Source organism: Myotis myotis, unplaced genomic scaffold, assembly GCF_014108235.1.
Source record: "Myotis myotis isolate mMyoMyo1 unplaced genomic scaffold, mMyoMyo1.p scaffold_m19_p_14, whole genome shotgun sequence".
Lineage (NCBI taxonomy): Eukaryota > Metazoa > Chordata > Mammalia > Chiroptera > Vespertilionidae > Myotis > Myotis myotis.
In genome coordinates, this window is record NW_023416318.1 from 37,869,799 (window position 1) to 37,896,943 (window position 27,145).

The 27,145-nt window shown below is 43.5% G+C and overlaps 1 protein-coding gene across 6 annotated transcripts in view; it reads right to left on the reverse strand.

Annotated features, from left to right (window-relative positions):
• CRIM1 (cysteine rich transmembrane BMP regulator 1) overlaps nucleotides 1-27,145 on the reverse strand; it is a 175,442-nt gene that overhangs the window by 90,827 nt on the left and 57,470 nt on the right. For 5 of the 6 annotated variants that reach the window (XM_036334873.1, XM_036334875.1, XM_036334871.1 and 2 more), the window contains 2 exons: nucleotides 2,691-2,933; nucleotides 1,567-1,687 (listed from right to left, as the gene is read on the reverse strand). In XM_036334873.1, coding sequence (XP_036190766.1) covers nucleotides 1,567-1,687; nucleotides 2,691-2,933 — 364 coding nt within the window. The remainder of the gene's footprint in view (nucleotides 1-1,566; nucleotides 1,688-2,690; nucleotides 2,934-27,145) is intronic. The other variant, XM_036334874.1, reaches the window with a different exon arrangement.

Genomic DNA, 27,145 nt, shown 5'->3' on the forward strand with positions numbered 1-27,145 from the left:
ATTAGCTGTGAGAAAATGTTTCTTCTTCAACGGAGATTAAAGAGGTCTTCCTGTAGCGTCTACCCACTCCGAGCCCCTGGCGTGCCTCCTACGCGCAGATGGTCCTACATTACCCTGATCGCAGTGAACGAGGGCTGTCCCTTTTCCTCACTAAAGGGCTTGTTCACTAACAACTGGCTTTGTTCTGATTAACTGGGTTCTGGAATATACCACGCCACCTTCCTTTTCATAAAGACCTTGAAGGGACATCTGCTACTTTCAGCGATGCTCCACTCCCTTCCTTTATTGACTAGTAATACCCTATGTTTGCATGATGCTTCACCCCTTTGCAAGCATCTGCACGCAAATTCTCCTGTCACAGTATCATCAGAAGGGGCTGTGCCACTATTACATTATCTTCACAGAAGCCTTTGTGTCTGTTTTATGATACAGTGTAAGGAATAGGGAAGTCATGTCAAATATGTCAGAGAGAATTTCGGGGTCTCGGACAGGACAAAGGTGAGGCAGTGTTAAAGAACTCATGTATTTTAAGACAAGAAAGAAGAAAGAAGTAATTATCAGAACAGTCTGGAAAGTCTACTCCAGTTACGGACAAATAACGGGTACTTACTTTCACTAAGGATCAGAGATACTCCCAGCTGCATAATCACAACTATTCATGCAACAAACACAGGTGCCAAGTGCCTGGCACTGGGACTGAGGGAGACAGAGTGCAAGAGGGCAGTGTCTGGATAGTAAATGTAGAGCAAAAGTTGAAAGGAATGAGATGACTTAGTCTAAATGACGTCTTAGTGGCCTGGGGAAGGTCATGGCAGAGGGCGAGAGAGCATCTTAGAAGGAGCAGGATGTAAGCCCCCTGTTTCTAAGCAGGTTCTTCCCAAAAGCCAAGCCCAAGGGCTAGCTCTATGGTGGTGCTGGGAAGCCCCTCATTACAGACCTCCAGCCCTTCATGCTCGGGGATGAGCCCATCCTATAGGCTAAGTGGATGTCCTGCTGCTACGACTAGAATGCCAGCCCCTTTTTCTCCCCATCAAGCCAAAGAGAGATGTGTTTGTTACTCCAGAAAGTACTGCAAAAACATAGACTCCTCTTTGCCTCTGCCAGCAATAGGTATGGTAGATGTGATTACAAATGTGAAGAATCCTTGGGGAGAACTCCATGATGCAGGGTTTCATCCTAGTGGTCACAATAGTCAAGCCCCTGTAAGAGTCACTGCAGAGGATCGAATGACATGCCCGCTATGGATGGACACCTCGCTGCCTCCCTGGCTACCTCCTGAGGGGCATGTCTGCCTGGACAGTTCCCAGTCTGCAGAAGTGCACGGCACCCCGACATGAAGGGTCTGTGAGGATTAGTGACTGCCCCTGGGAACACCTGGCTTGGCTCCGAGGAACCACACAGGTAAATACCAAGTTGTAATAACAGTTCAGTGATTTCTCCGCAGAAACGGGAGAAGATCGGGTTTCCCTAATTGTTGGGGAAAACAAACTGCATGCTTGAAACTGTGCCTCCTAAGATGCTAACACACAAGACAGGAAGAAGCTCATAAACTGAGGACAGACCGACCTTGTTGGCAGCGTGCAGCAACCGTCCGCTGTGAGTCTGACTTGAGTTTCGTAGCTATCCAGGGGGCACACGGCCTGCTGAACGGAGGGGCACTCCACAGTGCTGCAGTCCACGCTGAACACTGGAAGGGGCAGACAGAGGCACCGTTTACTGTGACATGTACTGGCATTTTGACTGAGTCCCCAAATGAAACCCTGGCTCAGGACACATTTCTGCAGCGGCCTCGCTTCCCAGAAGCCTGTCCGAACACGGGCACGTTCAGTTCACTCAACGTTCGAGAACGGTAATGCGACCCAGGTCTTCGCACAAGGAGAGCAGAGGACCAAACACTTAAGAGTTCAGATGAAGACACAGAGAGAGCATTAAGCCAACGGTGGTTACATGGGTAGATGCACTTCTAATAAAACAGTTCAAGAGATGCACAAAGGATTGTTTTGCTTGAAGCATTTATCCAGCAGTTAAAAGAAATGCGACTAATGGTTAGAGACATGTAAAGAAGAAATCCCTATAGCCTAAACCTATTCATAGACCACGCAAGATACACTGCCAGAAGACCAAGGAAGTTAGAAATAACCTAAAGCAAGAAACAGCCGGGACACCACGGCGGATCACACGTGGCAAAGAAGGTGAGTGAACAGCCAAAGATGACTTAGCACATGCTATCAGAGCCAACAGATGGATGCGGGGAACGGGCAAGAGGGAAGATCAGGGCTGAGCACTTCCTTACGGAACGTCTGGCATTTTGATGCCTGTATGCACCTAAAAAAAACTTTCTGTTTTATGTCTGATGGTTATTTTAAATGTGATCATTAAAAGCAACAGATAAATCTGCAAATGAAGGCTTAGATCTTTTCTGGGGAGAAGGAAGCAGCAGGTACCGTAAGTTTTAACCCCACCTCTCCCATCAAGCAGACATTGAGGGGGACAAAGAAGAAGAAAAGAGAAGCAGACAGGGTCCCTCTCTGGAGGCACTGTGGTACCAGGGGATCATTTCTCTGCTTCTCTGAAGAGGAGGCCAGAAGTCAGGCTCCTCTAGCCCACAGCGACAGACGCGGAGTGCCGGGCGAGAATGCCCATCTGCACGCGGAAGGAGAGGCGGGGCTGCTGCGGAGGCGCGTGCATACCTGGTTTGCACTCATAGAGGTCACAACACTCTCCCGGCTTCCCTGAGGCCTTTGACACTAGAATGTTCAGGTATCCAGGCTGGCAGACTTTGCGCAGGCAGCCCGCGGGGTCGCACACGCAGCGGCTGGGTAAGGGGCAGCACTTCCCGGGGGGAGCGTAGCCCTCGATCAGGACGGAGTCCTCAGGACAGCGCGGGGAGAACTGGACTTCACAGCGGGCCTTGGAGCAGTCCGGCTTCTCTTCTAAATGGGAGAGACAAAGTTTAGCACGTGCCGGGAGGCTGTGGGGCGCTTTCCACAGAAGCACACGCAGTCCTAACGATCCAATGACTAACCAAAGAGGACGGGAGAGGAAGCAGTCTGGTGAAAACCCTCACAACCATGAAATCTCTCCCGAGATCTGCTCACGGACACCAGGATGCGAGGCTGAAGTTGCCTCTGTCTCCATCTTCCCTCTCACTTGCTTTGAACGATCAATGTCCAGCGTGTTGGTCAAGATGAAGACAGGCAAAGGGAAGACGCCTGCACGGCCAGGAGAATCGGAACACTGAACTCAGTCCCTGACTAAATGAGAGATCCTTGCACTTAAAGGGAGTTTTGAGGGCTGTTCTTTGAAAAGAGTGCACGCTTAAATAACAAAATAGACCCACAAATAAATCACGGCTGCTTTAGGGACGGGAGATGGTGTACATGACAATCAGCATGGAAGAGCTCTGATTGTTGAGGAGACGAAACTTATTAAGATTCTATGATGTGGAATCTCAGTAAGGTGGACGACGAGCCAAATTCCCATGTAATTTCCCTAAATGACATCTGGTATGTTTCTGTCTCCAGCAGAGATCCAACAAATGTACCGCATTCTCTTTTCTCTAGTGGGATGCACTGATCCATCGCTGCACCTCAATCTGAGAAACAAAAACCGACCAAGCAAAGCCCTAGTTTCCGGAGCCATCAGTCCATTCCTCCGCTCCTTCGTTTTTAAGAAACTTACACCAACATTAATGAGGTCCTTGAGGAAAGACAGAAATAAACCAGAAGCCTCAGGACCTTGGGGGAAGGGGGGAAAGATGGTACCATGTAGTATTGGGGTACATTATCATAAGCTCTGCCTTTCCTCATGTAAAACCCACAAAGAATCACAAAGCAGGGTTAGACCTCGTTCACAGTCTTCTCATTTAAACACACTCTTCTCGCCCTAACCGGTTTGGCTCAGTGGATAGAGCATCGGCCTGCGGACTGAAGGGTCCCAGGTTCGATTTCGGTCAAGGGCATGTACATTGGTTGCGGGCACATCCCCAGTGGGGAGTGTGCAGGAGGCAGCTGATCAATGTTTCTCTCTCATCAATGTTTCTAACTCTCTATCCCTCTCCCTTCCTCTCTGTAAAAAATCAATAAAATATATTTAAAAAAAAAACAAAAACAAAAAAACACGCTCTTCTCTTTGTAGATAAAGAAGCTGAAGCCCAGAGCTGAAGCCATGCGCCCGAGGTCAGCGGTAAACCTACGGCGAGAATCCCGGTCTCCTCACTTTCCATTCTCCTGGTGCTTCATAGCACAAAAGCAGATCTACTTCCTGAGCCAGGCGTTCCTCGGGTCGCTTCCTACCTCAACTGCTGTATCTTTCATTTGCTGTCTATCTTCCTTATCTAACTCCTTCATATCCAATCAAAACATAGTACAGGAAAGTCTTCATCCTCATCGCTCTAGTAAACTCATTCAAACATACTTATTGAGCTCCTGCTGTTCCTGCAGCCTGGGGTACCCCGTAAAGAGAAGCATAGATCCCTGCCCTCAAAAAACTTAGAATGCAGTGGAGAGTGATAGAAAATAAACAATAAACATTATGCCTAAGCAAACTATAGAGATAGTAGAGGATGGCAAGTGCTATAGGGGGAAGAACAGAACAGAGCAAAGGGGAATGAGGATGCATGGAAGAAGAGGGAGCAGTGAAAACCTGGTGAGAACAGGCATGGGCGGGAAGCTGATAACTGAACAAAGACTTGAAGGAGTGAGGGCTGGGCCGTGGAGCTGGCTGAGAGGAGAGCATCCCCGCAGAGGTAGGCACACCCGTGTGTCCCAGGACGGGCACGGGGGCCAGGGAGGCAGCAGGAGGATAGATGGAGGAGGCAGATAGCTTCTTTTCATATAACAACTACAGGCAACCGCTTTGAGTAGGAAAGAAGAATTCCACTCTTGGATCCTGGTCAGAACGGGCAGAACAGAGCAAAAGGGTGAGGGGGAGAAAGTGAATCTTGACTGTATGGGGACTAACTGAGCTGGAGTTTGTAAACTGCACCTAGGAGATGGCGTATCTGGCTGACAACAAACACATGGTCTCACAATTAATAAGAGTTCTGTGACTTTAACTGCAAATAGCTCTTAATTCCTACTCTTGTTAATGGGCCAAAATTAATTTTTTCTGTATCACATTTTATTACATTCTAATTGTGTAAAATATTTGGTATCTATAATCACTTTTCAAACATACGCACCAATAAAACTTGTTTTCACTAAAACCCAACATATTAGATCTTCCTAGTTATTTTGCTCTTTGTTTCTTGAAACAGTCCCAACACTGTCATCTATTGATGTGTGTTTTGCAGTTAGGGCCTTAAGAAATTTGTTTACTTCTTAAGAACTGCCTTTGTGATATACTGTTGCAAAAACACCCCTTGGAAAAGATTTAAGAATGTTAAAAATGAGGGTTAAATCTGATTAAGTGCTTTTTCAACTTTTCTCAAGATGATCATACTGGCTTTCCCTTTAATTCACTAATACACTCAATTAGATTTTAAATCATCCTTGTCTTCTTAGAATAAACCTGTTTCAAAAGATCCAGCTGGACTTGTTTCCTAAAATTAAATTTTAAAAAATGTATAAGCTTGATTAATATTAACCTGTAGCTCTCTCCTTTATGTGTGTGTTAGCTTCATCCAGTCTTATTTCCAGAGTCACACTAACTTTCTCAATGAGCTGTTTCACATTCTACCTCTTTCTCAGCTACAATACAGGAATTATCTGTTCTATGATGTTTTCATAAAACCCACTTGTGAAACTATCTCAACTCGGTATTTTTATTTTAAAGTGGGAAGCGACAGTTTTCTTTTTTGGCTATTATTCACCTGTTGTACCTCTTTTAGAATAATCTTTTCTTACTAACATATTTTAGTCAGAAATTCAGTCTGATTAATCTAGATTTTCAAATTCATTTCAGGCTTTATTTGTAGTTTATATGTTCATCGATTCTTTTAATTTTTTTAGTTTCTTCCTTCTTTGCCTTTCTAACTATTTCATTGATTTTTTTCTCTAGTATTTGAAGATTAATGATTAGTTTGCTTTTGTTTTATTTTCTTAGAAATGTTAATAATTTTAATACTTTATTCAAATACTGCTTTGGTTACATTCCAATTTTCTATATGCATTACTCCCAATGTTAACTCATTTCTAAATAATCTATAACTCAACTTTGGTTTCTTCTGTAATAAAGACTTTCTAGAAGAATGCTGTTGAATTTTTGCATCAATGAATTTTTCTTGGGGGGGGGGGGGCTTTCCTTTAGATTTTTAATTTATAGTTATATTGTCTTATTGCCTGAGAATGTAGGCTATACAATGTTCTACTTCTGTGTTTTTGTTTTGTTTGTGTGTTTTTTTGGTATGTGTGGCCTATGGCCAACTTTAAAATACATAGATCTTTGTAAAGAATGTGTTCTCTGTTTACTGGCTACAAATTTACAAATCTATCAAATCAAGCTTTTCTGACATTCACATCCCCTGTATCTTACATTTTTAGTCTAATTTCCAGAAAGGATCTATAAAAACCTCCCACTATGAACCCTTAACTTCTCTTTGTGCTTCTAACATTAGGTTTTTACTTTAAATTTTCAAGACTGGGTTGTTTACTTTATGACTAGCAGGCATAATATTCAAGTTATAGTGACTTGACAAATTATAAAATAATGCTTTCAAATAATTTAGATTTCTAAGATCTATATCTTTCTCTTTATTTTGTAATTGTTAACCTTCTTAGCTTTATTATTCTCTTCCTTCAACCCTCTATTCACCTTTCAACAGAGCATCCAGAACCCTTACTCACCCAGCGTCTTCCTCTCTCCCAACCAGTCAGCAGCCTGTCACCTAAACTCAACCAGGGTCACCACAGCCTCAGGAATTGTTTTTCTGATTCCTTTTTTCTCAGCCTGTTTCTAAATAAGTCTTCCAGTACATTTCATTATGTCTCTATTTCATCTCTTCCATGGAGAAAATGAGAAGAAAAACTACAGCCACACCATATATTTTCCATCATTCAGAAGGCTTTTCTGACATTACCTCTGAAATTTTAATTTTATCCATTTGAAAAGAAGCCTCTTCTCTCCTGACACTTCCCCTATGATGTCTACATATAATACTTAAGTTAATTAACAAGCTTTGCAGTCTGGTTGCCCTGGCAACAACACTTTGAAACTGGAATCTTTAATAATAACCAAAAAAAACAACAACACACTAACAAAAATACAAAAAAAAAAAAAAGAAAAGAAAAGAAAACCCATCACCAACAAAAACTGCCCTAGATATACCAAGGCTAAAGTGACAGTAGCACTTGTAATAGAGGTAATTAAGGGACCATCCGCTGGTTTCACTATTTTAATAGTCTTCCTATAACAGGTTAGCCCTTAAAATATTGACAGGGTCACCCAGTATTAATTATAATAATACTGGAGAATTCATACCACTCCTAGTAATTTTAACTAGTGTGACTACAGGTTGGCCAACTACAGACCTCCAGGTCCATATGTCAACAAGGAAAAGTGCAATCATGATCTACGCAATAAATGCATTCAAGAGTATTCAGTTTAAACACACATTTAAGTAAAACCAAAGTAAAATGAAATACTACTAGATGGGAAGAGAAAAAAAAGAGAAAAATTATACTGCCAGATTCTAATTATATCTACTTCATTTTTATAGAATTACCACACATTTACTACCAAGTTTTCCTCCTCTTTCAAAATCTCTAAAAAAAACGAACAGATGTGCTAAACACTTATTAATGGAAAACAGGCAGCATAAAATGGACTGATAAAATTCAGATAAGCAACCACAAAGTCGAGGCTGCTGGGTACTCAGTCCTTTCCTGAAATGCATCCTAATTCTCTCTTTCTCTCTCTCTCACACACACAGAGTCAGGATCATTCTGAGATGACAGCTATTTCAAGGGACCCCAATTTGATTACACCCGACAATGTCAGACTTTGGTAGGCAGAACACAGAGTAAAGAGGGGAAGAATCTGTGATCAATTTCCCCACACGTGACTCTGGTAATCTTCCTCCTGTATAATCTGGAGTCCCCGGGTAGCTAAGGCATCAGCCCTGGTAGCACAGGGACCGCTTGGTGGCCCTGGGAGATAAATCTCCTCATGGTACCAGCTGAGGCGCAACCAGTGATGTCCTCTCCAGTCTTTTCACTCACTCATTCAACAAATATTTACTGAATGACCTCCACGGGCAGGAAATGAAACAAAGGCCTCGCCTTCCTGGATTTACAATTCCAGAGGAGTTAGACCAGGGGTGGGCTAACTTTTTGACTCGAGGGCCACAATGGGTTCTTAAACTGGACCGGAGGGCCGGAACAAAAGCATGGATGGAGTGTTTGTGTGAACTAATATAAATTCAAAGTAAACATCATTACATAAAAGGGTACGGTTTTTTTTTTTTTTTTTTAGTTTTATTCATTTCAAACGAGCCCGCGGGCCGTAGTTTGCCCACAGCTGAGTTAGACAATAAACAAAGAGCCACACAGCCTAATGCCAGGTGCTGATAAATGCTCTGAAGCAGAAACAGTGACGAGGGTAGACTGTATTAGCCAGGTGGGTGAGGGGGCAGGTGTCGGAGGATATGGCACCTGAGCAGAGACCTGAAATAAAGGAGAAGGCACACAAAGAGCAGGGGGGGGAGTGTCCGGGTGCAGGGAGTAGCAAGAATGAAGGTGCGAAGGCAAGAATGATCCTAATCTCCAAGTACAAAGATATACCTCATGACTATTAAGGAGAAATCTAAACTAGTATAATTCACCGGTAAAAAAAATATATATCAATAAACACAAGAAAAATATTCTGATGGGCATTTCTTGTTAAGAATGCAATTCCCATAACCATGCTAGAGAAATGAAAGCAATCTCTACTAACTGGGCACCTTCTATGTGTGAGGCATCATGCCTCTACTTGCTGTCACACCCCTATACACTCCCACGTGAAAAAGAGATGCCATCTAGTTGGCAGCGGAGGCGGCAGGCACAGAGAGGCTAAGAAGCTTGGCTAAGGTCACAGAGCAAGTGGCAGAGGCTCCCAAGCCCACACTCTTCCCACTGACCCCACCGTGCTGAAAGCAAGAAGAACTTCAACTTCCCTAGTCAGCTCTCCTGGAATTGGGGTGCTGAGCCAATGGTTGGATTTTTGCTCACATACAGAATACAAAAGTGACTTCACAAAAAAAAAACAAGGTGCCAGGTCTTTGGTGTGTCCTCATCTCTTTGGACACACACCCCACACCAGCCGCCCTCCCAACCTCATCTGCTCCTTGGCCTTACAGCCACCCCACAATAAAAGGAGGCGCTTTCTGGTATCTGGGATTATTTTGTTCCCAAAGCTTCTATTACAAATGCAAGGCATATGCCACCCCTACATTTTAAAATTTAGAGGCTGACTCCTTTAAAGTTACACTGGGAATTCTTTTCATTCACATTCCATGATTTTATCATAACCTTTTTTGGCAAGCTTCGCAGTGAAGACTTGTTCCGCACAATCATAACCCCGAGGGGAAAAAATTAGGCTTGTTGATACAGTCCCAGAAATATTTCATATTTCAGCTCGTTCAGAAACCCCAGCTGTACTTTCCCAGCGTTTTCTTTTACTCTGCTTTTAGGATTTAACAGCGATGGAATCTACACAGAGCCTTTTCTTGGTGCTTTTGCTCAATTACATTGTTTTCAATGACCTAATAAAGTTATAGTTTGCATCCTAGTAGAACATAAATTAGCCAAATAGAAATTTAAAAATTATGTGATCTGTAAAACTACATGTGACACTTCAGTGGTTCCCAGTGCTGACTGTGCATTAGAATCACTTACAAGACTTTGAAGAACCCCACTCTCTGGATCCCACCTTAAATCAAACCACAATACCCGGGGGAGGAGCCTGGGAATTAGCATCTGGTTCTGTCGCTCCCTGGAGATTCTCCTGTGATCAGGGCTGAGAATCACTGTGTTAGTCCTTCAAGCAAACTGGGAATCTATACAGTGAAGTTCCCTATTGACAATAGAGCTTAGCCAAGGGCATGTTCAAACGGCAGCTGGCCAAACGCCAAGCAGCCCTCCAGCTCTCTGCCGCCACCCCTCTGAGTGCTCCATGCTGTGTGCTGAGGCCCGCTGTACCTCTAGGAACGGCCCAGGATGTTACTGAATAGGTTGAAAATGATGCTTTAGAGTAGAGCTTTGCTACCGAAGGATGGCCGCTGGACCAGCCTCATCAGCCTCCCCGGGGGAGCTTGTGAGAGCTGCTGAAACGTAGACCCCCGTGCCGATCTACTGAACCAGAGCCTGCGTTTTAGCAAGAGTCCCAGGTACTTCAGCTGTTGTCAAGATTGAGACAAACTGCCTCTAGAATGGCGGTTCTCAAACAGTGGGCCACGGACCAGAGCATGAGCAATTCCTGGGCACTTATAGGAAATGCACATTTTAAGACCCCACATTAGACCTCAGAATTAGAAACTCCAGGGCCTTGTCCAGCAATCTGAGCAACCTCCGCCACACACACACACACACACACACGTGTGATGCTCATGTGCGCTACAGTCTGAGAACCACAGAGCTAGAATAATGATTCTCAAACTTGCAGCATATACGGATCCCTCCCCTCCTCCACCCGCTCTGCCCGGGGAATTTTCCCAGCATTTTCTCTTACTCTGAAAAAGTGTCGGATCCCAAATGTGCATGTAGGTATCCTACTGAATCTCAAATCACAGTTTATGAAAACGTATTAGAATTTTGAGCCAGAGACATTTTATTTCATTATCTGTTCATTCACACCAGGAACGCATATTCAATTTACTCCTAGAGGGATTTGCCATTCAAATAATTACATTTCTATATTCATACACAGCAACAAGTTTTCAAAATGTAGCAATGTTTAAAAATCTGGCAATAAAATAAGGCCAAAGGATGGTTTGGATAAATGTGCAAAGAAGTGAAGACAGACTTCAAAAAGATGGTATTTTTACCAAATGCACTACAGCCTTCTCTAAATATCTGCCCCTCCTTTCTTGTGGTCCCCCCGCCCCCCCACCCCCCGCCTTTTTGGGGCCATAAACACAAGCCCACAAAAAAAGGAATGAAAGGTATGAGAGAATGGGGCAAGTGACTAATGAGGAAAAACTTCAATGAACGAAATGTGTACAGTCAGTTCAGCGACATCTGAAGAGGAATCTTCATCAACAGCTTGAACATGTCACAGAGGCATAAACACTCGGAATGAGGCACTCCGCAGGGTGGTGTTTAAACGGAAGGCAACATCCATTACAGAACACAAACACAGCCTCCACTCTGCTGAGTGATTATGTGACTCTGGGTGGGTCCCCTCCAAATACTTCCAGGTTTCCTCCCCTGAGGAAGGGATGCTTCTCCCATTGTGTAATGATGACACTGATTTGAAAAAATATAACCAAATGCCGGATTTTTTAAGGCGCGAGAATGAAGGGTCTAGTGTCTTCACCTGGACTTTGTGGGTTTCTTCGACGAACATCCTCCAGCCAGAGTGTGAGCCCTGCCTGTGGACTCAGGCTCCAGGGACTCCCAAACCCTTAGGAGGACCAACCAATGATGTTTTAATTGAAGAAGAAGCCAGTTCTTTTTTTTTTTTTCTTGAAGCGCCAGTATTTGTTAGTACTGTAGAGTTTGAGGAGTACAGTAGAAATGTGATCTTACTGTGATTCTAAAAAACAGGGAACAGTTACACCAAGGGTATTGTCCGTAATATTGTCAATAAACTCCCGAGTCCCCGAGGTGGTGTATGGATTTCCAACGTCTTTAGAAGGACTCCAAAGAATATTATGCACTGATCTGAGGTCTCCAGAGGTTCCTGGAAGTGACTCTATTACACAATTAAGATGAGACACCAAGAATAAAGAGAGTGCTGAACAGCACGAAGGAAGGACAGGGGGAGTACCACAGAGCGCTGTTTTGTCTTTGCTGACCACAGCAGCCACCAATGAAGAGCAGCAGCTGCCTCACTGCTCAACGGTAGTTCTCACGAGGGTTTGCACATCCGAGAAAAACCCATATGGATAAAAAATCTGGCAGTAGGCTTCTGAAAGAATATTTTGGCCACTAATTTTTTTTTCTTCCTCCTTCCTTTTTAATTTGTTTTACTAAAAATAAGTTAATCCTACATTGCACCACTCATTTGCCACATAACAAGGGTTCCTTTAGGCTAATTTTTATCTTTTATAGGAGAGTCAGTGTAGTTACTAGTTGACAACAAAGGTTTCAGAGCCTAAAAGAACTGTGTTCAAATCTTGGCTTTTTTACAACTAGCTGTGTGATCTTAGGCAACTTTCTTGACTTCTCTGTGTCAGTTTTCAAGGTTGTTATAAGAGTTAAGTGAAAAAATGTATATGGCAGGTAGCCGTATGCCTGCCATATGTAAGTGTACAACAGATCGTTTATCATCAATTATTAGAAGTCGAGGCTTTGAGTCAGATCTCAGAATACTCCTATACTCATATAAATACTTATTCTACAAGATTGTTGAGGGGATTAAAAACTATACATTCTTTGAATTATAATGTTATATTTATAGAATATAAAATATTACATTATAGAAATAAGAGTATTTCATATATTTTATATGCATATATGGAGTGGGAAAAAATAGATTTACAGTTGTGAGTATGGGAAACAGAATTTATTCTTGTAGTATTTATTATTATATTTTTCCATATGAACCACTGTAAACCTACTTCTGCCTATCCCTGTATGTGTGCATGTATACATGTATTCATATGTAGACATATACACACACACACATAGGGGGCACTCTTAGACCCTCATGTTAGCTCACTTCTCCCTCTCAGTTCATTTTAAACCCAGTATCCCCAATATAATATACAGCATCCTCAATATAATGCACAGATTCACATCATTAAATGTTTGCTACTGCTGATAAAAGTGAAGTTGAATTATGAAATTCACACATAGGATATATATCCCCCGCCCCCACACGCAGTCATGTTAGCATGCCGAAAGTTTTCAAGTGCTGTTTCTCTGTCAGCCTCCAGTACTTTAATTCTTTTTATAAAAAGGGCTAATCTTTGAGAAATCAGTCTTTGCTCTGCCCAGAGAGAAGGAAGGAAGTGCCTTATACAGGTCGTTTTCCCTGGAGATTCCTCCCCAGCCGTTTCTGCATTCAAGATGTGTTGATGAGCCCAGCTTACAAAGTCATCAAATGGACAAGATGGCATATAACGGTAATGAGTGGCTCCCCACTCAGAGGCCTCCTGACATTTAGGCCTATGCAGTGAAGGTAGTGATCCCTGGTGAGAAAGTACTTCTTCATTGCCAACCACCTCTCAGAACAACCCCGTTCCCTTCCCACGACTCTTTCTCTGACCCACCCTTCTGACGGGTCCTTGGGCTCCAGCACCAACTTCCTTATCAGCCTCACTGGGGGCCAAGCCCCTGAAAGGGCCCCGGGTTTCTATGCCTTCTTTGTATTCTTTGTGTACCCACAGCATAAACCCTAGGCCACTGCCACTGCCAAGAGGGCACCTGGAGACTACAAATATGCGAGCTGCAGCTGCGCAAAGGGATGTGTTTACTTTCCACCCTGAACTACAACTTGACCTGCAGCAAAAACAAAAATACTGCAATGCTGTATTTTTTCCCAGAAATGATAATTATAGTACTCCAAACATTTTTCAAACTTCAGCTACCAAAATGGAAAAAGCATTTCAAAAAATAATTTATTAAACAGGCACTTATATTCTTGGTAGCCCTTACATGGAAATTCTACCCTTTCCGCCCCCCTTCATAGCCACTAAAGGGCTTGGCTCCTGGCTTAAAACCCTCTCTTCCAGGGCGAGGTGGGGTGCAGCCTGCGGAGCTGAGAGGTAGGTGGCTAAACAAAGAGCCCTTCCCATTCCTCGGTCAGCACGGGTTTTAGCTCCCTTTTCCACGTCAAAAATACAGTGATTTCAGAATCCCAGTGTGGATGTGGGGTGATACAAAGGCACTTCTGGCTGAAGACACGCCTGAAACAAAAGCAGGACAGATGGGCTCCTGGTACCAAACACAGGAGGGACAGTATTTAGACTCCTCTCAGTCTCGCATAAACCCCAGCTCGTCTGAACTCCTGTTTCTGAACAGAATGCTTCCTCACCCCGTTCTCCGCCTGGCCCTTTTCCTCCAGCCCGAGTTTTCCTGGGTCCAATATTCCGGGTCTCCACTGCACTCTGGAGCTTTCCAGCGCTCTGTAGATCACTGGTTCTCACCTGCGCATGCTGGAGGACTTGTCAGGCACCGACTGCTGAACCTGACTCCAGAGTTGCTGACTTTAATTGGTCCGCTTCGGGGCCTCCAAATGTGCACTTCTAACAACCTTACAGGTTACTGATGCTGCTGTCCAGGTATCATGCTTTGACAACTGCTGCTTTTGACCAGAGCTGTTTGAACATTTTAGTCTCTTATAAGCTCTACCATCATCTTTCCCCCCACCCTCACCCCCACCCCCGTAGCCAGAGCTGCTTCTGTCTGTATAAGCCTTTGACTTGTCTGTCTCTAGACATGCACTAGAGCTGACTCTAGGTACAACAGGACAGTGACACGCTTGATGAACCTGACCAATCTGAACAGCAGCAGTCCCAGCCAATCTCATCCTCTTCTATATGAAACAGCAATCTGCATGGAGCTGCAATCTCAGGCCTGAGATAAAATTCAGAGAGTAGCTTGTGCAGGGAGCAGGCAGACTGCTCAGCCCCCTATGTTGGGCAGCAAAGAGAAGTGAGGGCTGCTGCCACAGTGAACACTTGCTTAGGTGTTGGGACTGTTCCCACATGTCAGGAATACAGCATATTTCCAAAACTTTTCAAATATAACAAAGAACATAATGATTCCACAAGTAAGTCTAACAAGAATGAGTTAAAAGAGACAAAGTTCTCTGTGATGAACCAATTCTCACAAATTCCTACTCCAAGAATTAGGAATTTGTGGTAATTTGGAATTAAGAGTTTCATGAAACTTAACTTTGCAAGTATTGCGGACACTGGGCTCCATAAAGTTGCTAGACTTAAGTTCCTTTTATTGTTTTGCTCCTCAATACCTACTGTATAGCCCTTATCTGTATAGTATTCCAACCACTGGGAAGGGAGAAAAGTGGAAGGGAAGGGCACAACTCTAAATGGCATAATCTGAAGTTACACTATTGAGTCTGCTCCCTTCATATGGCCGGAGCTTAGTCACATCACATGGCCACACTTTCCAGCAAGGGAGTCTGGGAAATGTAGTTTTCATTCTGGGTGGCCACATCTCCTATTAAAATTTTCTATTTATGAGAGAAAGGAATGATAGACACATGGACATGGGGACAACAAGAAATCTCTAAATTAGTTTCCTAAGAAAATAAACTGTATAAACAAGGGAAGCACATTGCCCTTTGAAGAATGAAAGTTAAAGAAGCATCCCGAAGAATCACTTGAGAAACACTAAAATAAGCAGCAATACATGTGCTTCTTACTGAACATCTGCATCAATGTGTTAAAAGCACCGGAAAGGTTCTTAATCAGTTAGCAATTCCACAGATATTTAATCATCAACTACCACGTATGAGGCACTTAATGAAAGCAAGAAGATGATATATATATCTCTTAGCCATTGTTGAGCTAGATTTTCCATACTTATAAACTTTAAGCAGAACGTCTGGGCTTCTTTTGAAATGTTCTATAATTGAAAGTTTTCAACGAATCAATCTAATCCTTCTTACAATTAAAGTATGAAAAAAAGGATTAGAGATTTAAAGATTTAATTACAAGGGAGTGGAGGAATTAGTATGCTTGTTCTTGCATATAAATGCTGAAACGGTTCTATCTACAGGACTTATTTGTCAAAGAACCGGTTTCTTTGTAAGAAATTCTGAGCTGTAATGGAGCAAACGGTGGCCTAGAGAAGACAATTGTCTTGGCCAAGGGTCACTCGCCTAATGAATGTTGGGGCAGGGCCAGAAGCCAGGTCTCCTGGAGAATCCTACGCCAGTTCCACCAGGTCAGTCGCCACCCCACCTTTCTCAGCCTTTGATCTGCAGTCTGCATCTTTCCTTGACAGTTACTCATCTCTTTCATAATAATTAATATTGCTTAGACGCTAGCTTAAAAATCTGACCACAAAGCCCCTTTATCATGATATCAGCTGAATATACAAACGAAACCAAACCAAAACTAACCCGTTGTAAGTGGAGTGACTAAGAAAGGTCAGAAGAGCAACCTCCGGTCATAGGGCGGCCGTGGTGCTGTCCACCACTCAGGTGCTGATAGGCTACGCATCCACGCAGGCAAAGCCTCGCCCTCTGAGCCTCAGAGAACAAACACCCATGGAAGGGATGGAGGGCAGGCCTGCCAAGATGGACTACAAGGGCAATCTGTGTGCCCACAGGAGCCTTGGGACAAGACCCGGAAGGAGACAGCTCCCACGTGGAACGCCCTAGGGCCTCATACCACACGCTTCTCTGCAACAACCTCATCCCCAGGAAGTAGACCTCGGGCAATTTCTCCCGGTCCATTCAGAGGATGAGGCCCAGCCAGAGAAAAGTGGAAACTTTAAGATCAGAGGAGCTGGCAATACCAGACAGGGTCTCTCCGCATTAAGGACAGGAGAAGCCTCGGGTGGAGGCTGAATATGGGCTTCCAGGACTTGCCTGGTGTAGCCTGTACCTCTGAACAAGCCCTTCATGCTGCCACGGCTTCCTCGCATTTCACACAGCGTTCTGTGCTCTTCTCCTAGAATGTGTGTGTGTTTTGTGGGGTTTTTTTCTAATTTATTTTTTAAAGTTGATTTCAGAGGGAGGAAGGCAGAGGGAGAACGGGACAGAAACATCAATGATGAGAATCATTGATCAGCTGCCTCCTACATGCCCTCTCCTGGGGATCAAGCCCACAACCCAGGCGTGTGCCCTGACTGGGAATCGAACCGTAACCTCCTGGTTCCTAGATCAACACTCAACCACTGAGCCACCCTGGTTTTATGGGGGACCTGACTTATCTGCACCTGGTGATGGCTGAACTCCCATTTGCGTAGCCTCTGATATTTAGACTCTGCCCCGTTACTGAGAGGACCCTTCTGCCTGCCCAGTCTTATCAGGACATGGTGGATCCCGTCTAGCAAATGAGAGCCAGCCTTCTCTACCCATTCTCCACTCACTCCTCATCCTTTTCTTACTAGTTTCCTGTTGTGCAGGCACAGCCATGTGCATCCCCAGGAAAGCCACTTATTAAAAGTCGGCATTTATGTTTGCCCTATCTTTTGTCCATGTTATAAATGAGAACATAACAACTTGCCTTGGAAGGCGGAGAGGGAGCCTCGCAGAGGGTCAGATATGAACAAGTGGAAAAGGTAATCCCACGGATTTTCTTTAGTGATAATGGGAGCTTATGGCTGCTGTATGTGAATTTCTAGTTACAGTATTAAAAAACGAACACACACACGCACACACACACACACACCTCAGATTAAGAAGCCATCCTTTTTCTCCGAGTTACTTTGCTATCTCAAAACCTCAGGATTTGGGTGGACTATTGTCCCAATTTCTAGTTCTACTTGGAGATCCCACTGTTTCCTTGCCCTCTCTGTTCAGGATGCTTTCTTCCTAGGAGGCTAACAGAATTGGATCAGCTATATGTTCTTTTAGAAAGCATAGGCAGTATCTGATACAAGTGGCTACGGACATATGCTCGATTTTACCTGAGCTTAAAGCTTTAAGTAACAAGAGATGCGAGACATCTCAACTGACTTGCAAGAATAATGGTGTGTTTTTAAAAGGCTATTTATTCAGTCACCATATCATTACTGGGCCTCCTATAAAAAAAGAGATGGAAATATAGAAGAGACTAAGGATTTCCACAGGAGAATTCCCCTAGTCTTTGCAGACACGCTAATTGGTGCATCCTGCCATATATTACAGCTGCCCGGAATGCAATTTTACACGTTGGCCAGTACCCTCACGGAGGTATTTCTAGGAATTGCTCTTCCTCATTTTTGTACTATGCATTTCTGAGATTCAACCTACTGCCAAATACAGCATACCAGCTTTTTAATTTGTCCCAGATTTCTGTTTTCTGGTAAGGAACCATTATTTCTAAGACCTCTTTACTCCTCTTCACTCTTACCACCCGCCCTCACGGCTGGCTTTCTTTTATAAAGAAAATTGTTTTGACCAGTTCATGAATGCCTACATATGTGATAATGAGCTAAGAACAATTGGGCAGTTGGCTTGTCACCAGTTAAGTGATTTGCTCCTGCATAGGTACTTCACAGCACACCTGATTCAAATTACAAATTACTACAAGTCACAGATCTTCGGGTCACTGTTTCATGAATAATTGAATTTGTGAATGTTCAATCAATGAATCACAAGGGTCTACTGTGTTGATTTCTGAGAAATGAATCTTGCATAAGTCATGGTTGTTCTTATTTAGCAATAACCTCATACCTAACTCTTTCACCCCCTGCCCACTTAACAATGCACCCAGAAGGCTCCACCTCTGAGCCTCTGATGAGAATGTTGGGGAAACAGAGCTTGTCACCAGAAAGTCTCCTTCTGAGTCAGAGAAGGATTTCTCACTTACCGATTCCAAGGGCACTGCCGGATCTAACTTCCATCCTTCCTTATGTCACCGTGAAGTAAAAATTATTAAATCGAGGAAACGATTTTTTTAAAAATATATTTTTCTTGATTTCAGAGAGGAAGGGAGAGGGAGAGAGAAATAGAAACACCAATGATGAGAGAGAATCATTGATCAGCTGCCTCCTGCAAGCCCACACCGGGGATTGAGCCCGCAACTCGATCATGTGCCCTGACCAGGAATCGAACTGTGACCTCCCGGTTCATAGGTCAATGCTCAACCACTGAGCCACACTGGCCAGGCAAAATTGATTTTTTTTTACACTGGAAAAGAACTGAGACTAACTTCTAATCACAACTTAAAAATAAGCAGCCTAAGTTTAAACTGCCAGAAATATATAAAGCTGATGGAGCTGTTCAAGTGAGTTTGCAGTAAAGTAATGAATCCAACAGCCAGCCACCTTTAACGTATTCCTGGTGAAATAGTTTGAAGTGTCTTCTGACACTATTTCTGAACAAACCTATCTGATGGTTGAGGTCTTCTCACTCTCTGTACATTTAACCCCCTCAATGCCATTTTGTGAGTTGGGGAACATATATCTTTACATTAGAGAGCCAAAGTGGTTTCATTATTTCATGTGCAAAGGTTTCTGGGCAACTCCGTGCCCACAGTAAGTGGGACACAGGCTGTCTCAGCTCTACTAACTCACTACTGAGTTTGGGGGAGAACAGATCATCAGCCAACATGACTGGGTTCTGCCACAGAGTTGGTCCTGGGCCCTGCCACGGACTCAGGCCTGAGCTTGCACTAACTGCTAAGTGATCTTGCACCATCCTTTTCATTTCTTCGGGCTTCCCTTTCCTCTTCTGTCAATGGAAGGTCCGAAGATGGCAATTCCTAAGGTTCTTTCCACCCCAAGGAGCAGAGAACAATAAGGGAAAGTTAAACAGCAACACAAGACAGTAATTAAAGAGGTGACCCAAGGCAGTAGGCTAAGTGACAAGTGAGTGGCAGAGACAAAGACGATGGTGACTTAGAGATGCGTGGCCTCAAGGATAAAGTGCCATGTCTACCACGGCCTTGAAACAGGAACAGGATGTAAAGCCGGCGGAGCGAGGACGTTGGGAGCAGAGGCTGCTGCTGGCAGGGAATGTGGTTCAGGTGAAAGGAGAGTGGCCTGCCATGGAGCACACCAGTCCCACTCCAGACACTCCCCTTCCCAAGGACACACCCCACGTCTCGCTGCAGAGCACACACGCCCTGCCCTGCCGCCTCTGTGCGTTCCATCGGGGGTGGCCATCTCCGCCAAGGCTCCTTCCCCACATTCCCCAGCTAGCCAGGCTGCCCCACCTACCCATGCAACGTCTACTGAGCACTCAGTACATCCCGGGCCCTTTGCCAGAGATGCACAGATACAATAGCATCCTGCTCATTTTCAAGCAAAAGGCATCTCCTCTGTGCCCTCTGCCTTCACCTCTGTGTCCCCCACAAGTCTGATTCCTTCCTCTAGTCTATTTTTTACAGACTCTGCACTACGTCAATTCTACAAAATGTTCACACTGCATCGCTAGTTACCTTATATTTACATCTTGGTATTCCGTGACCCAACCTGATTCCCATGAGGACTGGATTTCTGAACCTTGTCCTTCTGGGTTTGCTCCATGCCCAACATAATACCACAGCAGGCAACCGAGGAACCATTACTTCTCTCACTAATATCCCCTTAGTGTCTCTACTTCCCATCTGTCTGCCTGTCTCTATATATTTACCTATCTACCTATATAGTTCTAACATTTACTAATAGTGTAACCTCTCTTGGGTAACCTGTAACCTCTCCTAGTTTCCTCACATATAAAATTAGGATAATAAAAGTCTCTACCTCTTTGGCGTGTTCAGGGGTTTACACAAAGAGCTTATATTAGTATCTGGCATATAAGTAAGCAGCTCTTGTTAGCTCTGATTAGCATCAGCTGCTGACCTGAAAATAGTTACAAAAGGCTCTGGGATCTTTTTTATAAGTCATGGAACCACATCAACAATGTAAAGTCAAAGAATCAAATGATATAAGGGTAAAGGACTCAAAAAAAAAAATTACCGCAATAGTCAGGTAGCACCAACCCAAATTAAGCAAAAATGTACGAGTTCCCAAAGCCTCCTTCTTTAGCTCTACAACATCAGCAAAAGGCTGGGGCTTTCTAATAGATGTGTAATTGTTGTGTTACTTTGACACTGTCTGTGACAATGAACAGCATATTACTATAATGCTGTACTTCAACCACACTGGTTTTTAACAAAGGAACCATGTAAAAATGATACAGTGCTTAAGCAGCTGAGCAGAGGGTGTGTCTCAAGGTATAATTAATTTTATGGACTTTTTCAAAGGTCTCCAGATTCAACATGGTAATTCTTGTAAAGAGTTTAAAAACACGCTCTAGCTGGCTGGTATGGATGGCACAGTTGGTTGAGTGTCATCCCCTGCACGGAAACGCTCCTGGTTCGATTCCCGGTCAGGGCACATACCTAGGTTGCAGATATGGTTTCAGGTCAGGGTGCACGCCGCAGGCAACCAATCGATGCTTCTCTCCCTCCCCCGTCCCCCACATCTCCTCTCCCTTCCTCTCTCTCTAAAATCAATAAAAACATTAACAAACAAACAACAAAAACACCACCACAAAAAACACATGCTCTATCAAAAGCCTTAAGTGGGCAGTGGTTCAGTGAGTCCTAGCTGACCCTGGCTTAGGGCACCCCAGCAAGACACTCATTACTTTAAGTCAATAAAACTGTCAAATCAGTTCCAAAAACAAACCACCTAAATTTATTTGTAATTTTTAGAGGACGTTTAACATTGACATGAATTCTGAAATACTCAAAAATCTCTCATTTACACAATGAAGAGATTGTGTAAATACTCCAGCGTGGAAGCTTTTCCTTTCTTACCCAGCGCTCTAAATATTGTTCCCATTGCATATACTATTTATATGCTTAAAAGTTCATCTGAAATAAAGTAAAAAAGAAAAAAAAAAGGCTAAAATTTGATAATGCATTGCCACACAGCTGTAAGTAGTCCCTGAGTCAGACATATTTAAGGCAGCTGAGAAAATATGACAGGAAAAGACAAGGGACAAGAATCAAGAGAGCACAAATTTTTAGCCCTAGACCCATCACTGATTCAGCAGTGGCAGAACAGATCCTCGCGAAAACAACGGTTTCCAAAGTATCAACTGGAGGATTCGAGGAGCTGCCTGAGCCAATCACAGAATAAAACCGGCTTCATTACATTTGGGATGAGAAAGTGGGGAGAGGACAGTAGAATATTTAATTCATGAAGCTGACTTATACAACATTATGTAAAAAAAAATTTTACTGCAGGTAAACATCGTACGTAATATCACTGACTAACCAAATCTTTAGTATCACAGACGCAGGAACACAGCTGACCCTTTCCACGGAAGTAAACTACTACAACTTCGAGCAAGCCTGAGTCGGAGGAGGGATTAATAGGGATAGAACCCGTACAGAATAATCCTCTCACGCTGTATGGCTATCAGAATTCAACAAGCTTTTGGACATTCAGAATTTCAAATGGCACTTGCAACTATTCAATTACACAAAGAAAAAAGGTTCACCCCGCTACCTTCTACTTATGGAAACTTTAGTACCCGGTACAGGCCTATCCCCACATGTATAGCAACACACTAGCTACAGTGCAGAATAAACACTTAGAGCTATTAAAATAGCCTTAAGTTATTTTTGAATTAAAACATCTTAACTACACTGAAAGTGTAAGATATGACAGTAAATAAAAGGACACAGCCTGAGGGACAAAATGATGAGACGTCCACATACATTTCAATCCTGTTGTTCTTCAAAGTCACCTTAGAAGTTATACAGTTATTCGAATTCTGCCATTTCTCAACACTTTTCTGTAATGTTCTTTTTGACATTTTCTTTAAAGGCAGGTCATGAGATATACAATAAACTCAGCCTCAGTGCCTAATAGTTCTCAGTTATGTTTTAGCAAAAATAGAATTCCCCAAAGTGCTCACCTATTTTATTAATCGAATATGATTCCATATGCCTTTTGGCTATTTCCCAAAATAAAATCTAACTTCAAAGAATGAAAGTTTGCCATTACCAAAGGCATTCAAAAGAAAATGCGGCAAATACTGAAGGCAACAAAAAACAAAAAGGAAGGAGGAAGGAAGGGAGAAAGGAAGGAAGGAAGGAAGGAGGGAGGGAGGGAGAGAATGAAGACATTCCTACAGGGGATGCCTCACTAGGACAAGCACATGGGCTTCCAAGGTAATGACTATAAAAGACCATCTTTTAGGCTTTAAAATCTGTTTGGATATTGTTTTAAATACCCCCACCTAAGAATCTCAGTATGAGGAATAACTTACTACGTTTTATCTACTTTTGTTGCCTGTTGGTAATTCCCTTACCCAGAAAGCATGGGCATTATATTTGCATTTTGACTGAAATATTAATACCTTCCAATTAATTTTCTGACTGAAAGTGGGAAAGCAAGAATGAGTTTTAAAAAACAAACAAACAACTGGGTGCATATCTAATCATCTTGTTAAGACCAGAAACATGACTAATAAAATGTTTATGGAAAATAAAAACGCCATCGAGAAAGATGTTTGCTCTGCGAAGGTTAATTTTAAACAGTAATTATCAGAAGTAAACAGCACTTGAAACAGCACTGATTACGGCTCTCCACAATGCCCAAATGCTTTTTCATAGCATCACTTAAATGCACAGTTTCTCCAAAACAAAAACCGGAAAATTAATTAGGAAAAACAAACCATAATTGCATAAAAGCCATACTTTTAAGCTTACACGAAAACTTCTTTGGAAAATATCTCTGTATTAATCTTACAAGTTAAGGATATGAACACTGAAATTAAATGTCTGTTTATAGCTCTGGGTTTCATTCAATTGCAGTTGTATAGGACCCAGGATCAAAAGACTGTATGAAAGCACTAGTTTTTACAATGCCACGGCAATAAGATTTCCTCTAGGCAGACCACTCGGAGTTCACAGCTACTGATGGTCAGCACCACGGAGCTCCCAGGACTGCCAGGGCTTCCATGGAATGAAGGACGGGGCCAGGAGGGATTTGAGGAGGTAAACCATAGTATGGTTCCACCAGCTTCCCCATGACTGTCTCCTTCCCTTCTCCCGTGCAGAACCCATGCCTGCCCCAGGTGCAGAGTGGCCACTTGCTCAGCTGTCTCAGGTTCTGTCCTATCTCATGTCTTTATGCCTTCTCTTCCTTCCCAGGTAGCAAACTCTAACCTTCAAACCTCGGTTCCATGAAGGTGATGGCTTCCCTGACTTTTACAGAGTCATCTGGCATGCACAGGTCTGATGGACGTACCTACACGTGCCTCTCAAAAGACTTTTTGAACCCAGCACTGCAAGAGAAAGGGGCCTTTGCTACAGTCTTCATGTCTGTGTCTAGCAGGGCACCGTGACATCACTGGTGATCATTCAATCTTGACGGACTGAACAGACGAGACAAGGAACAGAACTAATGAAGAGCATGGGATTGAGAAGGACACCATTTAGTTCCCATCATGGCGCTGCCTATACCTGGCTGTGTGACCCTGGCCAAGTTACTCTATCCTTTCAACTTAATTCATGAGTTTTTTGGTGAGGATTAAATAAAATCGTTTCTATAAAGTGCCTGGTGGCATCTGGTAAAGAATGAATGTGCTGGAAATGTTACTTATATTACATCATAGGCCCATTCTCAGAACCAAGAGACTTGTTTCTAAACAAATCAAACTAATACAGTTTGCTGGTGGGCAGGAGAACATTTTAACCATGGGAGATCAGAGAGTCAAGATATGGACGGAAGAAAAAGGGCAGGAAAAGGGAGACAGAATACATAAGTAAGCTAAGGGCTCAAACATCTAAAGAAAGACTAAGGAGAAATAGAGTCAGGAGTAAGTGATGAATGTTTAAAATGAGCAGAGGACTGAATGGGATTTTATAGCTGCAGGGTCAGTAGAACAAAGAAATCAATCCCCTCACTGGGCTTTAATGCCATCGATTCGGTATAGATTACAAATATTTACAAGCTGCCATCATGATTTCATCTCACAGTGAAATATGACCCCCATACATGACTGCATCCCAGGTACTGTAGAGGTGCTGCTCAGAGCAGCTGTGCCAGAATATTTCCAAAAATCCTTCTTTGATTTACTCACCCATGAATTTCTCATCTTTAAATAATAACTGGCTCCAGAGAAGATAAAATGAAGCTTCATGCTCAGGTTCTAACATAAGCTACAGGGATGAGAAAAGCACTATTGAAAGAGCCAGCTGCCCTGGCACGAGACCTCCTTCGTAAAATCAGTGCATTCAGGCTCTTCGTCGAGATAAATAAGGTGTGTGTACCAAGAACTTGGCACATGACAAAGGACGTGGAACGGGAATGGCCTGGGTGCAGCCTCAACATGTTGCCAATATCAAAACGATGTGGTCTGGGATGCTAGTGGATCTGTTTCAAGTGGTAAGAAAATGTGCTCTTGTCAATAATGCAATTAGGAGACTATAAATATTATCAACACAAGTACTTCAAGGGGCTGCAGTTTTTACCAAACCATAGGGTCACCCCGACATCAGTCTCAACTTTCCAAAGAGGTACTAGATGTACTCAAAAGGATGAAGCTATTAATGAAACTGACTGAAGTATAGGTACGTTTTGATGTTACAGAGAGACGGTAAGTCCTCTCTCCACAAAATTACCATGCTGCCCTAATAGCCAAGAGCATGTATATGAGTGGAACTTTAGCTTTAAACTTTAGGATACTTACCCTGTGTTAGCAGATGAGGCAAGGAAGACTTCAAGAGGTGAAATGACTTGCCCAAGATCACAAATCCATAGAGACCTGGGGACAAGGCAGAACGGGAGCCAACGCATAGAAAGTCTGGGAATGAGGACTCAAAGGGAAGCCTGCTGGCCCACCTGGGGCCATCCACTCTTGCTTTGGGCCTTGAATTTCTCCCTCTCTGCAGGCTCTTTCCCTTCTGTGTGTAAACATGCTCCCATTTCCAAAGTCTAGAAAGTAAAAATCACTCTTCTTTTAGCTCTTAGGTTACCCACAGGCTACCATTCTAGCCTACTCCTGCTACTTCGGCCTCCACCTTTGAAAAAAGTGCAGTCGGTACTCACATCTGTGCACCGTGCCCGCCACTCTGAGCCTCCAGATGTGCACCCCCCCCCCACCACCACCAGGGCCTCCCTTTATCCTTCTCCTCCAGCTACGGAAATCCTGTCCATTCTTCAAGGGTCAAGGAAAATGCCACCTTCCCTGGGGAGGGAAATGCGACTGATGTTCCCAGTGAGAATGTCACTCCTTCCTCAGCGCTCCTGTCGACTTTTTCTCCTACCTCTAAAGGAGGAAGTCGCTTAGCTCTTCATACTCTCTTATTGAATTGTTTCCATGCCTGTCTCCCCATGAAAACCGGATGCAGGTGAGCTAGGGCTACATCTCAATTCTTGCTGAAACTCTCCTTCAGTAAGAGTTTAACGGTCACCAACTTCTGGATCTTCCTGTTACTGTTTTTAAGATACCATGCAGGGGAGATAGTTTTTTTTACCTTTGAAGACCCTACAAGGATCCCACACTCCAACCACCCAGATAATAGATCCCTGAAATAAAGTAAATGGAATCCAGAAGAAGAAAAACAAGGAAGTTAAATAAATATCTCCTGCTATAAAATAAGTTATTTTTTCAGGCTACCAAGGCTGCCATAAACTGCATCAGCTTTGTTAAAAATGATAAATACTTTAGGCAGGCAAAAAATAAGTGAGGTAGGTGCATGAATATTGCCGGAAACAGGCCAACCTAAGGCTATTTCACTGTGAAGGGGAAAACATGATGGTAGAGGGAGTTGGGAGGCAAACAGACATGAGAAGAGGGAGGGAGGGAGGAAGAGAGGATAAGGAAAGAGAGAAGCGGGGGGAAGAAAAGGGTGTCAGAAAAAGATACAGAGCAAATTAATCACTGTAGACACAGGATTAAGCGGGCTGGAGAGAAGTCAAGAACGAGTGCGTAAGGAAGAACGGCAACATCTACAAAGAGGAATGACCTGCTTCTGAAGGGGACCTGGTGCCCAATGTGGTGAAGGGCTCTGATGAGAGGAGCTGCAGCTCTGTGATCAGCTGAAATGTAAATTGACTTGGATGCTCTGACCACCTCTCTGCTCCCCGTGCACCACGTCTGCCGTGCTGAGGAGGGAATCAGAAACAGAGCCCTGGCAATGGCTTCGGCTGCGCAGCTGGTCACGCTCTGAAGCCAGAAGCGACTGGGCTCAGGGAAGAGGCTTTTCAACTACAGAACAGATTCTCCCATTAATCAGGAATGGCCATGGGAGGAAGGATCCAAGCCAGTCAGCTACTGGTCTGGATATTGCTAATAATTTCTCTCTCTGGTTTCGGGAGGATCTGTGCCAGGGTTTCTTCCCAGTGCATGCAGCAAGTATGGTTTTGCCTTTGAATTTGAAAAAATTGGCAGCAATAATACCAAAAAGAAATGTGACCAGGGCCAAGAGGTTGAG